The 16,910-nt window shown below is 39.7% G+C and overlaps 1 protein-coding gene across 3 annotated transcripts in view; it reads left to right on the top strand.

Annotated features, from left to right (window-relative positions):
- LOC139376192 (guanylate kinase 1a) overlaps positions 1-16,910 on the top strand; it is a 24,976-nt gene extending 8,066 nt beyond the window's left edge. For 2 of the 3 annotated variants that reach the window (XM_071118476.1, XM_071118475.1), the window contains exons 2-7: positions 13,859-13,972; positions 14,073-14,114; positions 14,273-14,508; positions 14,657-14,741; positions 14,854-14,939; positions 15,099-16,910. In XM_071118476.1, coding sequence (XP_070974577.1) covers positions 13,859-13,972; positions 14,073-14,114; positions 14,273-14,508; positions 14,657-14,741; positions 14,854-14,939; positions 15,099-15,134 — 599 coding nt within the window. In that variant the 3' untranslated portion in view covers positions 15,135-16,910. Of the gene's footprint in view, positions 1-6,880; positions 6,958-13,858; positions 13,973-14,072; positions 14,115-14,272; positions 14,509-14,656; positions 14,742-14,853; positions 14,940-15,098 lie in introns of those variants that run through there. The other variant, XM_071118478.1, reaches the window with a different exon arrangement.

The raw sequence follows: 16,910 nt of genomic DNA, 5'->3' as shown, positions 1-16,910 counted from the left end.
CATTTATAAAGACGGTTGACATCTAGTGGAAGGCATAGGAACTGCATTTTGAGTCCTAAGTCAATGGATACTGTAATGGCATTGAATAGAAAACTTCAAACAAAAAAAATCCTACTTCCTGAATGGATTTTTCTCAGGTTTTGTCCAAAAATCTCAAATTTGGACTCATCAGACCAAAGGATTGATTTCCACAGGTCTAATGTCCATTTCTCGTGTTTCACGACCCAAGCAAGTCTGCTTCTTATTGGTGTACTTTGGTAGTGGTTTCTTTGCAGCAATTCAACTATGAAGGACTGATTCACGCAGTCTCCTCTGAACATTTGATGTTGAGGTGTCAGCAATTTATGAGGCTGGTAAGTCTAATGAACTTATCCCCTGCAGCAGAGGTAACTCTGGGTCTCCCTTTCCTGTGGTGGTCCACATGAGACCATTTCATCATAGCGCTTGATGGTATTTGCGACTGTACTTGAGGAAACCTTAAGTTCTTGACATTTTCTGGATTGACTGACCTCCATGTCTAAAGTAATGATGGACTGTTATTTCTCTCTGCTTATTTGAGCTGTTCTTGCCATAATATGGACTTGGTATTTTACCCAATATGGCTATCTTCTGTATACTACCCCCCCCCCCCCCCCCCCCCACACACACACACCTTGTCACAAGACAACTGAATGGCTCAAACGCATTAAGAAGGAAAGAAATTCCACAAATTAACTTTTCACAAGGCATGCCTGTTAATTAAAATGCATTCCAGGTGATTACCTCATGAAGCGAATTGAGAGAATACCAAGAGCCTGCAAAGGGGGGTGCTCAAGATGGCATGAGAGGGTGTAACATTTCTAGCTGAGGAACAATTTTAGGCTTTTCTCACAAAGTTGATAGTTTTAGACTGCAGTTGCAATTTGTTTTTTCACAAAAATGATATCTATCCATACAATGTAGCTATTTTGAATAATTTTGTAATCAAACCATGGAAATATAGTTTTGACAATTTCCAACTAACAAGCTAGCTATCAAAGTTTCAGCGTGTGTAGTTAAGTGTAAAAAAAAAAAAAAAAGGGAGGGGGGTGAATGGGATTCATACCCAAATACCCCAACCAAGGAGCAACTTCCAAAGAAGCTGAGAAGTGAACCATCAATGAGCCAGCTACAGGACAACATCGTCCGCATCCTCACGGCTAAAATCAAAGAGAGCGCAGATGACATCATGGATGTGGCGAAAAAGAACACTGTCAGTATCGTTAACCTGAAGAAATCAATTGATTTCAATGCTCAGGAAGTAAAAACTCTGAAGCAGCAGAACACAACATTGAAAACTCAGGTTGCAAAGCAGGAGAAGAAACTCACTGAAATGGAGTCAAAGGTAAACGAGAATGACCGGTATAGTTGGAGATGGAATTTTCTAATTTATGGAATAGCAGAAAAATCTGACGAGAACATCAAGGCAGGCGTGAAAGACAGGGCAATGGTCCCGGGGGAGGAGCGAAATGTTGTTGCAGGTTCTCTGGATGTAGTGCACCGCCTGGGTAGGCTGAGAGATGGGGAAAACAACCAGCCACCACGACCAGTGATCATGAGATTTATCTCCAGGACAGCGAGGGATATGACATTGAAAAGTGCAAAGAAAAATTATTATTTAAAAAAGAACAACCTGAGGTTCAAGGAGGATCTGACAGCATTTGATAAAGAAGCTCGGAATCGTCTGGCCAACGATCGAGAGAGCAAGGAAGGGAAAGTGCATACTTTGCGGGAGCCAAGGCTTTTGGTAATGGAAGGGAAATTCATGCTGACGCCTAGCTTGTTGACTGATGGATTTATCAAGTGAGTTGTGCAGGAATTAGTTTTATTTGTATCTGATAAACATATTTCTTGGGGAAAGAGCATTATTTGTGAGCCAAACTTTTTTTTATGTATATATATTTTTTTGGGGGGGGGGGCATGGAAATTCACACTGACACTTAATGTTAGCTTGGTGGCTATTTGTTTTACCAATCTATGGTACAATGTTATTTGCAATTTGTGTGATATATAATTTAGGTCAACCACTTGTGTGGTGCAAAGGACTTTTCTTTTTGTGAGAACCCGATTTTAATGTGAAAGTATACAAGTTTAATATTCTTCATATAGTCATTGTGATATTAAATGTCCATTTCTGTTTTTTCTATTAATGCCAGGGGAATTTAACATTTTGAATAGGAAATCTTTATTTTTGTATTGTAAGAGTGACGACTTTTATTTCATTCAAGAAACTCATGCCTGTTCCACAGATACTGCGTTTTGGAAGTGTCAATGGAGGAATGATATTTGGTACGAATCGGTCAGCAGGTGTCGCTATTTTAAAAGGCAACTTTAAGGGTCATGTATTGAGTCATGAAGCAGATAATACAGGGAGATGGATTATACCATTGGTAGATGTCAACCACGTTCAATTCATTGTTGTAAATATTTATGCTTCCCATAACAGGTCAAGTAACTGTACTTTATTTAGAGACATTGAGAGGAAAATAAGTAAAATTGTCTACATTCCCATTGGCCAAAGTAATATGGTGTGGAGATTTTAATACAGTATCACATGATAATCTTGATAGCCTCCTAAGGATAGCAATTATGTTTGTGAGATAAGGAATATGTCTAAGGTCAGAGGTGTTCTAGATATTTGGAGACACTGAACCCAGATAATCTTATGTTTATATTGGGTATCAAAGATTTATCTATACAATCCCGTATTGATTTCTGAAGATATGGCTGACAAGGTTGATACAGTCTTAATTGAACCATAGATTTTTTTTTAACAGACCACAAAGGGATCTCGATAAATATGCATGGTTTGTCAACAAAAAAAGTTTGTTACTGGAAAATGAACAAGACTCTAGAGAATTAAGTATTTAAGAAGGAAGTAGCAGGAATTATTGATAAATACTGGAATTGTGCCTGTGTTAAAAATATGTTTGGAAGTTACTGGGAGCTATTTTTTACTTATTTATTTCACCTTTATTTAACCAGGTAGGCAAGTTGAGAACAAGTTCTCATTTACAATTGCGACCTGGCCAAGATAAAGCAAAGCAGTTCGACACACACAACGACACAGAGTTACACATGGAGTAAAACAAACATACAGTCAATAGTACAGCATAAACAAGTCTATATACGATGTGAGCAAATGAGGTGAGATAAGGGAGGTGAAGGCAAAAAAGGCCATGGTGGCAAAGTAAATACAATATAGCAAGTAAAACACTGGAATGGTAGATTTGCAGTGGAAGAATGTGCAAAGTAGAAATACAAATAATGGGGTGCAAAGGAGCAAAATAAATAAATACATTAAATACAGTAGGGAAAGAGGTAGTTGTTTGGGCTAAATTATAGGTGGGCTATGTACAGGTGCAGTAATCTGTGAGCTGCTCTGACAGTTGGTGCTTAAAGCTAGTGAGGGAGATAAGTGTTTCCAGTTTCAGAGATTTTTGTAGTTCGTTCCAGTCATTGGCAGCAGAGAACTGGAAGGAGAGGCGGCCAAAGAAAGAATTGGTTTTGGGGGTGACTAGAGAGATATACCTGCTGGAGCGTGTGCTACAGGTGGGAGATGCTATGGTGACCAGCGAGCTGAGATGAGGGGGGACTTTACCTAGCAGGGTCTTGTAGATGACATGGAGCCAGTGGGTTTGGCGACGAGTATGAAGCGAGGGCCAGCCAACGAGAGCGTACAGGTCGCAATGGTGGGTAGTATATGGGGCTTTGGTGACAAAACGGATTGCACTATGATAGACTGCATCCAATTTGTTGAGTAGGGTATTGGAGGCTATTTTGTAAATGACATCGCCAAAGTCGAGGATTGGTAGGATGGTCAGTTTTACAAGGGTATGTTTGGCAGCATGAGTGAAGGATGCTTTGTTGCGAAATAGGAAGCCAATTCTAGATTTAACTTTGGATTGGAGATGTTTGATATGGGTCTGGAAGGAGAGTTTACAGTCTAACCAGACACCTAAGTATTTGTAGTTGTCCACGTATTCTAAGTCAGAGCCGTCCAGAGTAGTGATGTTGGACAGGCGGGTAGGTGCAGGTAGAGATCGGTTGAAGAGCATGCATTTAGTTTTACTTGTATTTAAGAGCAATTGGAGGCCAAGGAAGGAGAGTTGTATGGCATTGAAGCTTGCCTGGAGGGTTGTTAACACAGTGTGTTAACAACTAATGAAATTTGATATAAGGTTTTTGGCTATTTCAATGGGGAAATGAATTGCTCGTGTCAAGAGAAAGAATATGACATCATAAAGGGAATAATGGATTAAAACAACTGAACTATCTTCATTGCAAATGCAGTTAGACTGTGTCTATGAGGAAAAGGCCCGGGGAGCGTTTGTAAGATCAAGAGGGAGAGAAAAATACAAAATATTTCCTTAATTTAGAAAAAAGGGCAGGCGAAAAGACTTCCATATGTAAATTAACGATAAATAATACTCCCAAGGAAAATCCAAAATAAATCTCTCAGCATGTATAAAGATTCTGATAGAACTGGGCAACATCAGCCCAGTCAACCTCCCAATATGAATCTTTTCTTAGACAATGTAGCAAACATTGCTAAGAAGATAGATAATGATTTTTGAGTTATCTGAAATTGAGAAGACTATTAAAAGGCTTAAGGACAATAGGTCCCCTGGAAATGATGGTTTAATAAGCGAGATTTATAAAGCATTCAATGATGATAAACTGATTCCTTTCATTCTTGCTATGTTTCAAGAATCAATAGAAAAAAGGGTTGCCGGCTTCCTTAAAGCAAGGTTGTACTCAGGGAAAGGACAGTTTATATAAATGAGTGTCATGGACAGCTACTTAACACCTTTTACAAGAAACTCAGAAGTGACCCCACTTTCCAATTTCAGAATACTATCTTTACTGTCCTAGAAGGGTATTTTAAGTTCTGGTCAGATAACCAAAAAAGAACATGACTTTTTGGCTATTCAACACCCTAAAATTGCCACGTTCTATACTATACGAAATTACACAAGAATGTTACAAAACCTCCAGGGTGCCCTATTGTAGCGGGCATTGATGCAGTAACGGCCCCTCTATCTACTTTTTGTTTACTTTTCTATTAGACCATTCGCAGAACAGCTCCCCTCCTTTGTAAAGGACACCAGCAGTATGATCTCTATCATTGAATCTCTTGATCCTCTCCCTGAGAATACCTTGTTAGTTACTTTTGATGTTGAGTCGTTATACACAAATATTGCACACGAGGGCGGTATTGAAGCTATGGAAAATGTTCTTCTGCAACGTGACCCTAATGAACTACCTTCCAGTCCCTGCATTATAACATTGGCTGAAATAGTACTCACACACAACTACTTTGTGTTTGTAAATGATTTGTTTATTCACACGAAGGGTACTGCTATGGGATCCCCCATGGCTCCTAACTATGCTAACTATGCTAATTTGTATGTGGGTTACATGGAGAAACAGTATTTTCAATCCTCTCAACAACAAAAAAATCGTATTATTTGGAAACGGTATATTGATGATATTTTTGTTCTATGGAGGGGTGACGCAAAACAGCTCCAGCTGTGTTAATATTGTTGAATGTGCTCCTGTTCGTACACCCAGTGAGACTAACCGATGTATACAGTAGATAAGAATAGCTGTGTTAATATTGTTGAATGTGCTCCTGTTCGTACACCCAGTGAGACTAACCGATGTATACAGTAGATAAGAATAGCTGTGTTAATATTGTTGAATGTGCTCCTGTTCGTACACCCAGTGAGACTAACCGATGTATACAGTAGATAAGAATAGCTGTGGTAATATTGTTGAATGTGCTCCTGTTCGTACACCCAGTGAGACTAACCGATGTATACAGTAGATAAGAATAGCTGTGGTAATATTGTTGAATGTGCTCCTGTTCGTACACCCAGTGAGACTAACCGATGTATACAGTAGATAAGAATAGCTGTGGTAATATTGTTGAATGTGCTCCTGTTCGTACACCCAGTGAGACTAACCGATGTATACAGTAGATAAGAATAGCTGTGGTAATATTGTTGAATGTGCTCCTGTTCGTACACCCAGTGAGACTAACAGATGTATACAGTAGATAAGAATAGCTGTGGTAATATTGTTGAATGTGCTCCTGTTCGTACACCCAGTGAGACTAACCGATGTATACAGTAGATAAGAATAGCTGTGTTAATATTGTTGAATGTGCTCCTGTTCGTACACCCAGTGAGACTAACAGATGTATACAGTAGATACTGTGTAGTTTGACACTGCGTTGGGATTTTGCAAACAGGACACTGACTTTACAACGCCTGGAGCTGTTTTGCGTTTTTCTTAACTCCTGTTCTGAACATTTGAGATTTACTATGCAATCTGATATACGTCAAATCCGTTTTCTTGATCTTCTGATCTTGTGTGAAAATAATGTTCTATACACTGATCTTTACAGGAAACCTACTGATTTTAACAGTTTGTTGAGGGCTGACAGTTGTCACCCACTTCCCTTGAAAAATAGTTTGCCCTACAGCCAATTGTTTTTTGATAATTATTTTAATTCGACACAATCAGATTTCAACAAAAATTTAACCAATTTTAAAATAAGGCTGTATTGTAACAAAATGTGGGAAAAGTCAAGGGGTCTGAATACTTTCTGAATGCACTCAAATAATGGCCCAGGTTCGTTTGTTTGACACCCCTGTCCTACAGACAACCTAGGGATTGCCTTCTTTCAGGTATGTCACAAACTGATGGCCAGGGTTTAAACTGTGTGCTGAGAGGTGATTGGAGGGATCAACGATTTGGTTTCACTATGTTTGCGCGTGCGTTCATACAGTCTGCTACCACAAACACCACATTTGACTGGCCCCAGGCTTCAGCATATAATCGTGTTGCTCAATTCACTTTCCTATTCTGTTCTCACACATCCTGCTGCTCAGCCAGCTCCCTCACTCACAAGTCTACTGACGGTGACCAAAGGTAAGGAGGAAGAGCGACTTTAGCCAATATGGTTAACAACTAAATAGTTTGCTTAATTTCAGTTTGAGACTAAACAGGCAGTCATTATGTAGAGATTAGAGTAATTGTGCCAACGAAACCGCATCTTCCATAACTCTTTTTTTTTGTTGTGTATTTTCAGCTGTTTGAATCTGGTGTTCAAAACCGAAAGTAAAATATGCAAAAACTAACCGTAAGAACGGGAAGTATAGTAATTAGGGTTGGGCTGAGTACTCGGACAAAATTAGTATCATAACTGATATGGAGAATTTTCCGAATAAGATTTTGACACGAGTATTATTATTTTTTGTAATTTAACTGATCGTGAAACTATTTTCAGCTGCCAGCATTTCTCGCTCTCACTCAAACTGTGTAAAGAGCTGCGTGCTCTAAACAACTATTGGCTAGTTATTCTGTCTGTAAAGAAACGGGCGGGGTATCGATTGAGCCTGCTGCAACGATTGGATGCTGCAACGCGCAGCTCAGTTTCACTCACTCGTCTCCGTGCACAAGTTTTATCTTCTAACATCGTGTACGATCTGTAGCTAGTCATTGTTCAATTTAGTTATTTCCAGACGACTATGGTTGTTTTTGTCTGTCTACTTGGCGTTGTTTGGTAGGCCTACCTTGTCTGTCCATATAATTATTCAACTGCTGACGACGTCTGCCATTATGTCGTGATCAAAGCCCATGCTTGCTTGCTATTATTTATTCTCGCATAGGCATTTTTAGGACATGTCATTCGGAGAGGGAAAAAAGACCATTGGCAATTTTTAGCATTTAAATGTTGGTGAGGCAAACACCTCTATTTTTTTTATATACATGCCAGCAAAGCCACTAGACAAGACACAACACTAAATAATACATTTATTACACTATAACTGTGCCCACAAACTGTTAGGGCCTACTTAAAGTTGTCCCAACAGCAGAGTTTTTTTCTTCAGCGGCGCCTTGTCTGGCAGTGAAACAGTTCATGTACTGCCTTAAAAAAAACAGCTGATATTGCTGACTTGCCTAAACAAATGTGGTTTCTACTGACAATCGAGATGTACAAACTATGGCATAAGGGGACGTCGAGTGGAAAAGACCATTTCAATTAATCTACTTTCTTAGCTACAGTATACATATCTCCCTGGCATATTGCAGCATACAAGACATTTTTTAGACTCACGTTGTTGTGCTGTGCTCACTTGAACAGGAAGGTGATGCGTCGGTCCTTTGTGGCAAATCTCATTGAAGTCTGGCATTATCTGGATTTATTGGGCTATCAGACAACTGGGTACTCTGTGGGGGGGGGAACAAGGTTGAATCATGACATCAGTGATCTTCAGGTCATCAGAGCTCTAGAAAGAGGCCTGGGTTCCCGACCGTTCAAAATATATTTTCCCAGTTTGATCTTCTTTTTTCTTCTTCTTCGGACTTTCCAGTTGCCTTGAACTCACTGAAGTCTGAGATTCCGAGTTTCCAGTTTTGAACTGTGCCGAAGTCATTCTGGATTGATAGCATGGCCAATATTCAACCTTTTTTTATGGCTCAATTAATGTTTATCCTTTTATGCTTGGAAAATGACCCGTAAACCCAGACTTGGACCACACACCCACTCCACTGAATAACAGGCTAGTGATTTGGTTTGCAACGCTTGCAGTTAACCACTGATTCCAACTTGTTGTGTAATGTTTATGGCCGACGAGCACAATACATTTTATCTATAATTTCTCTTCATATGACAAGGGTTTGCCAGTAGATTGTTGACTTGGTTCATGATGACTGCTAGCTAAGATTTTGAAAGTATGTTGTCCAATCAAAGTTGCTGTAGATCTAACGTGATTTAATGTCATTTTTTCTGTGGACAATGACCTTGAGCGTTCTTGGATGGGCACTTCTAATGTAACTCTATGGCAACACCCAAGAGGCTTGGATTTACGAGCTCTTCCTGTAGATTTTGCGGTGACGTAGTGTCCCCATGAGTGACAGAACAATGAGCCAATCATGGCACGAGAGAATATTACCAACCCCTACGCTCTGTATTTTTCGCTGGCTGCCGCACCACCACAGAAATCACTGAGCTAGGCTGAAACACATGCATTTTGCAGCTGCCTTTTAAGAAAGGAGAACAGAGACCATGTTTGTATGCGTTTTATTGATTTGAAAAAAATGTTTACTTTACATGTATTAATGCCAAAATAACATGTAAAAAAATATATATACAATTATAAAACGGGTGACCAATGTTTTATATGGCCCTAACAAAATATATTTTTTATTAGCTAAACAGGTGGGGTTCAAAATAAGTGGGGCTCTAACCCACCAGTCCTGCATGATGGGTCGCCACTGAAAATGACAAATGTATATTGTTTATCTTGATTTACAAGTGTCAGGAGAGAAATGTTGCTCTTGTAAGTGAAACAATATATGAGTCAAGCGAATTTGCCTTTCATCAAAGTCTCTGTCTGGAATAAATGTAGGCAAGTAGCCAGCCATGCATCCGGCTCATAAATAGCCAATCTTGCCGATCTTGTTGATAATTGAATAGGACTAATTAAGTAAATTGTGCATTGTCGTCTGATGGGGTTGTTTAACAATGTGTGTGAATTATTTTTATTTTGTATGAATTATTTTTTTGTCAAATCGCCAATTGGCAACTCATCCCTTATGGGTTTAATTGACACATAAACAAACAATACATTAATTCACGTGGTGATAATGTAATGTTTTCTGCATCGCATAAAGAGTGAAAAAATGTAAATGCAAAAATCAATACATAACCTTTTTTACTTTTACCCAAACAATAAATGTATCACTATATACAGAAAAATGGAAGGCTTTTGAACCCAGTCTAGTACAAAGAGAAGATTCATATGGGAGACGAGCCTATACACACGTACCATTGACTACATAGACGCTAAATATTTTTACAATTTAATTATAGGCAGCGCTTTTTATTTTATTTCAGGCTTTATCTAAATATTCCTCAAACAAATGCACAATGGACAAACATTTCAGGTTCTCCTCATCACTCAGCCACACAATGCCAGGTATATCTGGTGTGCTTTCTGGAATAAGAGCTATTGTTTATCGTGGTAGGAAGGGCTATGTAACTTGAAGAAATAGAGGGTAAAATGGGTATTGTTCTCTATTTCTTCAAGGTCACAACAGATGATCCGTATAGAAAGGTAATATGTTCATCAATCAAAAGACCCAAAATATTTATTATTTCTAGTAAACTCAAGAATGTTTACACCAAAAAAACTGAAACACTTCTCAGTACCTGGTTTTCTAAAATGCATTCCGTGTTTTTGTCTGGTTGATCATGAGTCTCCATTTTTATTTTGTATTATTTCTTTACACATTGACTGCACATAATAACATGTTCTTCAGGTCTTGTTCAGTTTCTGCCATCAAAATAATATCAGCATATAAAACGATACTTAGCTTTTCATCATGTCTTACTCCCAATATTTAACTGTCGCATTTATTTTGCCAAATCATTACTAAACATAGCAAACAAAGTCGGTGATAAGGCGTCTCCTTGTTTTACACCCGAGGGTGTGGGAAACCAATCTGTACGATATTCATTAACAAGCACACAAGCAATTGGTACTTTGTAAAGAGACTGGATTGCGTGATAACATCAACCCGTCTTTAACAAATTATGGGCTAAAAGATCCCTATTTGCGAAATCAATGAAACATGCAAAAGTAGTCTTTGTGTAATCTATTTATTATTATTATTGTACCGATGGAGAAGATATGATCTATACAGGCTCTGGATTCACAAAAAAACATTTTGTTCTTCCACCAGAATGTTTTGATCCTCCTAAAAGGTCATTAGCCTATTGGTTGAGAATGAATGAATATAATTTATAAACCGTACTCCAACTTATGCCCCTATAATTCAGTGGCACTCTGGTCTTTTTTGAAGATTTGGGAATGGGATTCACTATATCAAGTAGATGACAATATACTGTACTCAAAACAAATGTGTAGCAAATCATATATGACATCAATTAATTAAGGAGATTTAAAACCTCATTAGGCAGTTTATCAATGCCAAACGCTTTCCCATTGTTTGCTGCGTCAGTCACCTTAACTTCTGCCACAGACAGCTCCTCGTGTGTGTATTTCAACTGTACACACACCTTAGCCGGATACATTTAAACTCAGTTTTTCACAATTCCTGACATTTAATCCTAGTCAAATTCCATGTTTTAGGTCAGTTAGGATCACCACTTTATTTTAAGAATGTGAAATGTCAGAATAATAGTAAAGTGATTTTATTCTGGCTTTTATTTGTTTCATCACATTCCCAGTGGGTCAGAAGTGTACATACACTCAATTTAGTATTTGGTAGTATTGCCTTTTAAATTGTTTAACTTGGGTCAAATGTTTCGGGTGAGTTTTGACCCATTCCTCCTGACAGAGCTGGTGTAACTGAGTCGGGTTTGTAGGCCTCCTTGCTCGCACACGCTTTTTCAGTTCTGCCCACACATTTTCTATTGGATTGAGGTCAGGGCTTTGTGATGGCCACTTCAATGCCTTGACTTTTTGTTGTCTTTAGGTCATTTTGCCACAACTTTGGAAGTATACTTGGTCATTGTCCATTTAGAAGACCCATTTGCGACCAAGCTTTAACTTCCTGACTGATGTCTTGATGTTACTTCAATATATCAACATAATTGTCCCTCCTCATGATGCCATCTAGTTTGTGAAGTGCACCAGTCCCTCCTGCAGCAAAGCACCCCCACAACATGATGCTTCCACCCTTGTGCTTCGCGGTTGAGATAGTGTTCTTCAGCTTGCAAGCGTCCCTCTTTTTCCTCCAAACATAACGATGGTCATCATGGCCAAACCGTTCTATTTGTTTCATCAGACCAGAGGACATTTCTCCCAAAAGTACGATCTTTGTCCCCATGTGCAGTTTCAAACCGTAGTCTTGCTTTTTTATGGTGGTTTTGGAGCCGTGGCTTCTTCCTTGCTGAGCGGCCTTTCATGCTATGTCAATATAGGACTCGCTTTTACTGTGGATATAGATACTTTTGTACCTGTTTCCTCCAGCATCTTCACAAGGTCATTTGCTGTTTTTCTGGGATTGATTTGCACTTTTCGCACCAAAGTATATTCATCTCTTGGAGACCGCTCTTTCCTGAGCGGTATGACGGCTGAGTGGTCCCATGGTGTTTATACTTGTGTACTATTGTTTGTACAGATGAACGCGGTACCTTCAGGCGTTTGGAAATTGAATCAGACCTGTGGAGGTCTACAAAAAAAATTCTGTCTTCCCATGATGTCAAGCAAAGAGGCACTGAGTTTGAAGGTAGGCCTTGAAATGCATCCACAGGTACACCTCAAATTGACTCAAATGATGTCAATTAGCCTATCAGACACTTCTAAAGCCATGACATCATTTTCTGGAATTTTCCAAGCTGTTCAAAAGCGCAGTCAACTTAGTGTATGTAAACTTCTGACCCACTGGAATTGTGATACAGACAGATTATTTCACTGTAAAACATTGTTGGAAAAATGACTTGTGTCATGCATAATGTAGATAGATGTCCTAACCAACTTGCCAAATATAGTTTGTTAACAAGAAATTTGTGGAGTGATTGAAAACGAGTTTTAATGATTCCAACCTAAGTGTATGTAAACTTCCGACTTCAACTGTACATACGTGTGTGGGTTCTAACATTGATTTCCATTTTAGTTCTCAGGGAAAATGTCTTTATAAAAAAATCTTCCTCGAAATATGCCACATTTTCGGTACCTAAGAACAAACTAGCAAACCCCTTCTCCCACTCCTTAAGTACCTGTGTAATATCAGAGTTCAGCCCCTCTGACTTCCATTGGAATTTTCTAATGTTGTTTTGGTCCTAACTTGTTTATTTGGCTCAAACTGTTGAGGATTTCATGTCTGTATCTCCTCAAGGGTGTAATAACTGCCCTCTCTCTGATATCTCTGTTTGAATAGGTGTAGTGTTTTATCAAACACATGTTTTTTCTTAAATGCCTTGCTAAAATGTTCTCTTTTATTCCTATTTTTACACTGTAAAAATAAGTACTCAGCCTTGTGCATTACTGACCGTATTAATGACTGAGTGAAGCAACATAATGCCCTCTGAGTGATGGCGCACTTGAGGTACAGGCTTTTACCGGCATTTAAAGCGCACTTCTGGGTTTTCCGATTTACGAGTATCAAGTGTGATAGAACAGATACAATTACGAGGATGAGGAGATCGGCACGTAGAACAGATTTACCGCTTCTTAGGCTTGCTTTCAATGAGAATGACCGAGATCTCACATTTCTATGCAAATTTGTTTGGGTTGTCCAAAAAGTGACATATATATATATATTGCAGCTTTTAAACAGTCGTTCCAGACTGAAAAGCTGTACTGAAATCACTTCTTCTGCCTTGCAATCGGAAGCAGCAGAGTCATTTTAGGCTCTCCAATTAGATTGTTCCATGGGGGTGCCGTGGTAACCACTGTTGGGGTTATTTGGTCCTACTAGTCTTGCTTACGATGTGTATTACAGAATCACCAATTTGTCAGTTTTTATAGGATACCTGGTTTGTCATATTCAGCCCTTGGGCCTATTTGTGGTGTTTAGACCAGGTGTATTACACCACTATTTGAATATAGGCAAATAGAGATTTAGTAGTTTCGTCATATGAATAAAGGATAGGCCTAGGTATGTTTTTAGTCTCAAGAATGACAGCTGCTGCGCCGGGCCGTTTCTCCTCGTGACACCAGTTCCAACCGTTTGTCTCGTTACATAACTCATGCCATGAAGACATAATGTAACCACCACACCCCGTGCAGTGAGGAATTCCAGACTGTTGGATTCTCTCATCTTACCCTCTCTCTCTCCTCCTCCTCCTCTCCCCCAGCTATGGCAGGACCCAGGCCAGTGGTGCTGAGTGGCCCGTCAGGGGCTGGGAAGAGCACGCTGCTCAAGAACCTGCTCAAGGAGTACGAGGGCGTGTTTGGCTTCAGCGTCTCGCGTAAGTGTGCTCTGCACCAGTCCCCTGTTAACTGTGTAAAATGTCAGGGAGGTGTCAGTTCCAGAAATAAAATATCTAATTGTGTGCTCTCATCCTTTAGATACAACAAGGAGCCCTCGTCCTGGTGAAGAGAATGGCAAAGGTAGGTAGTGTTTTTAAACTCCACGATAGACGCTCCAAATCCTCCTGTTGCATCACTTTTTAAAATTAGGTCGCCCAAAGATGGTTGAAGCTATGCTGTCCCCTGTGTCTTTATTCCTTTCAATAACCAACCTTTTTAACATAAAATTGTTGTTTCAGATTACCATTATGTTACAAGGGAGTATATGCAGGCCAGCATCGACAAAGGGGAGTTCATTGAGAGCGCAGTGTTTTCGGGGAACATGTACGGGACGAGCAAGGCCTCGGTGCAGGCCGTTAAAGACAAGAACCTGATCTGCATCCTGGACATCGACATGCAGGGCGTTAGGGCTGTCAAGACGACAGACCTCAACCCCATCTACATCTCGATCCAGCCTCCGTCCATGAACATACTGGTGAGAGCCAGGAGGCATTATAAAATGGTGTACCAGGGTCATTTGTGTCTTGTTTAACTTGTGTACAATTGGTTATATAAGTCCAATAACTCCTGATCTAACGCTAACCCACCCATGATGATCTCCCTCTGACATTTTGGCATTTTAGGAGAAACGTTTAAGGGACAGAAATACTGAGTCAGAGGAGAGCCTCCAGAAACGTTTAGATGCTGCTCAGGTGGACATGGAGATAAGTGAGTCTGATTCTGGAGAGACTTTGACCTAAAACAGAGTTGTATGTTTATAAATGAAATGTTGAGAAGTTCGTTAAGGATGTTGTCTAAAACGGTTCCCCTGATCTTTCAGGCAAGGAACCTGGCATATTTGACATTGTCGTTGTCAATGATAATCTCGACGATGCCTATGGGAAGTTGAAAGACGCCCTTATTGAGGTGAGTTTGTAGCGACATAACAGAGCTGGGTATGATGGACTGGGCCATATGCACCATTTTAACTTAATAGATATTTGTCAGTAAATAATTTATAGATATGTCAGTGTTGATTTTCACCATCTCCAAAATGTCATCCTCAAACCTACTTTCTTTCTTCAGGAAATCAAAAAAGTTCAGAAAAACAACTTGTCTTAAGCGACGAGAAACCTGACAGCCATCCTGGCCACTCCTTACAAAATGGCAGCCCTCCTATTCCAATCCTGAACATTCCGTCAGATACCGGTGTTGGAAGGAACTACAGACAACCTGCCTCGCCCCGAACCACAGATGGTAGCCTTCTGAGTGCGCAAGAATATCTTTTTACATATTTGGAAGATAGAAGTGAACTATTTTGCTGTATTTATTTATTTGCCTGGTGGTCAGCTTAAAAGTTGTTGTATTTTGATCCACAAAGAAAAATACTCCATTAATGGTTAACCTGGGACTACCTTGTTTTATTTTACTATGAAGGAGTACTGCACATAGGAGTTTCTGCCGCCAAGTCATTCTTCTGTGCATCTACCAGTATTATAGCCCCTAAGCATTCTATTTGTATTCACTCTGACCATAATAACAAGACTCATTCCACCTAGTGCTCAGCAAGAGTGGATCCTTGTATGGTATGTTCGCAAATGTCCTGGCTTGCCCCGAAGTCTAGCCCTGTCGGTACAGCTTCGGAACATTGCTGTTCTGTTCCTGTCTAGCAGAACTGACCTGAAAATATGGTTGTACGGAAATGCGTTGGTTGTCATTAGCCACAACACGGTTCCACAGCTATAGCCAGAAAGGTAAAGAGTAGGGAGAGGCCCAGGCCTTTCATTCCTTTTAAGAGGGATTGTTGACTAACAATATTGTCAACATAGAGCAGCTAACAACCAATCACAATGCCAGGGGCTTGGGCACTAGCTAACTCTGGCCCTTGCATCGTCATACAGGGAAGCACCATCCATTCATAGCCGATCTCAGGAACTGACTGTAGCCTAGCTGCTGTTTGCTAGGGATCCTAGTCAACTTGTGTGTGTGAGGCAATCTGTTTGAAGTTTCCCTGTAGGTTTTTACCATACTAGCCATACTAACAGCTATACAGGAAGCTGCACTTTCTGAGACCACGACTTACCCCGAATAGATGTTTGTTCACTGTTGTACAGGCGTGAAACTTTTATATGTTTTGTGTTCATTATTTTACAAATCTCACCTGTAGTATAATATGCAGTGGGTTCTTTTGGTCAGAAAACAATTGAATGAGAATAAAAGATCAATGGCAAATTTAAATAACTGGAGCAAGTAGTGTCAGTCCTTAAAGGAGAATAAAGAAAAGCGTAGAACTAAGCACACGGAACATCGGCTTTACTTGAAACTGGCTACATTGAATTCCACAAACCGGTCTTAAAAAAGGCTACATTGTTTCAGCAGCTTTTGATGGCTTTTAAGTTTGTAGTTTGACATGGCAACTTCCATTCACAACCCAAATTGAGTGCATTAGTAACTTTTATTTGACATAGGCTACTGTGGCCCATGACTAATGCGCCACTGCTTCTTGTCCTTTTGTGTTTGATCTCCCTTTGAATTCATTACTTTGCACAAATGACTTAATGAAACATGTTTGACTAACCAACGTTTCAATGATTGAAGGCTTGATTCAGTCTAAAGCTGAAGCTTTATATTCATTGATAGAATTTACGTTAATTTACGATTGAGCCGACATATGCCGCGTTTACAGTGAGTGCAGTCTCCACTAAAGCGGAAACATTGCCTTTAATTTGAAATCACTCTATAAAGCTGAACTTCCCCGACGCAGATTGAAGCCCTGCTTTGCATGTAAAATTGTTTTCAGTGGCCAGATATTGACACGTCACCCAGCCTTCATTCAAGTCCTTGTTTTACAAATATGTATGTGTTTTACAACTGTAGTAAAGTCAAATAATGAAACTA

The sequence above is a fragment of the Oncorhynchus clarkii genome, chromosome 20 (genome assembly GCF_045791955.1).
Source record: "Oncorhynchus clarkii lewisi isolate Uvic-CL-2024 chromosome 20, UVic_Ocla_1.0, whole genome shotgun sequence".
In the NCBI taxonomy this organism is placed as follows: domain Eukaryota; kingdom Metazoa; phylum Chordata; class Actinopteri; order Salmoniformes; family Salmonidae; genus Oncorhynchus; species Oncorhynchus clarkii.
The sequence above is the reverse complement of the archived record's forward strand: the minus strand, read 5'-3'. Positions and strand labels throughout refer to the sequence as shown.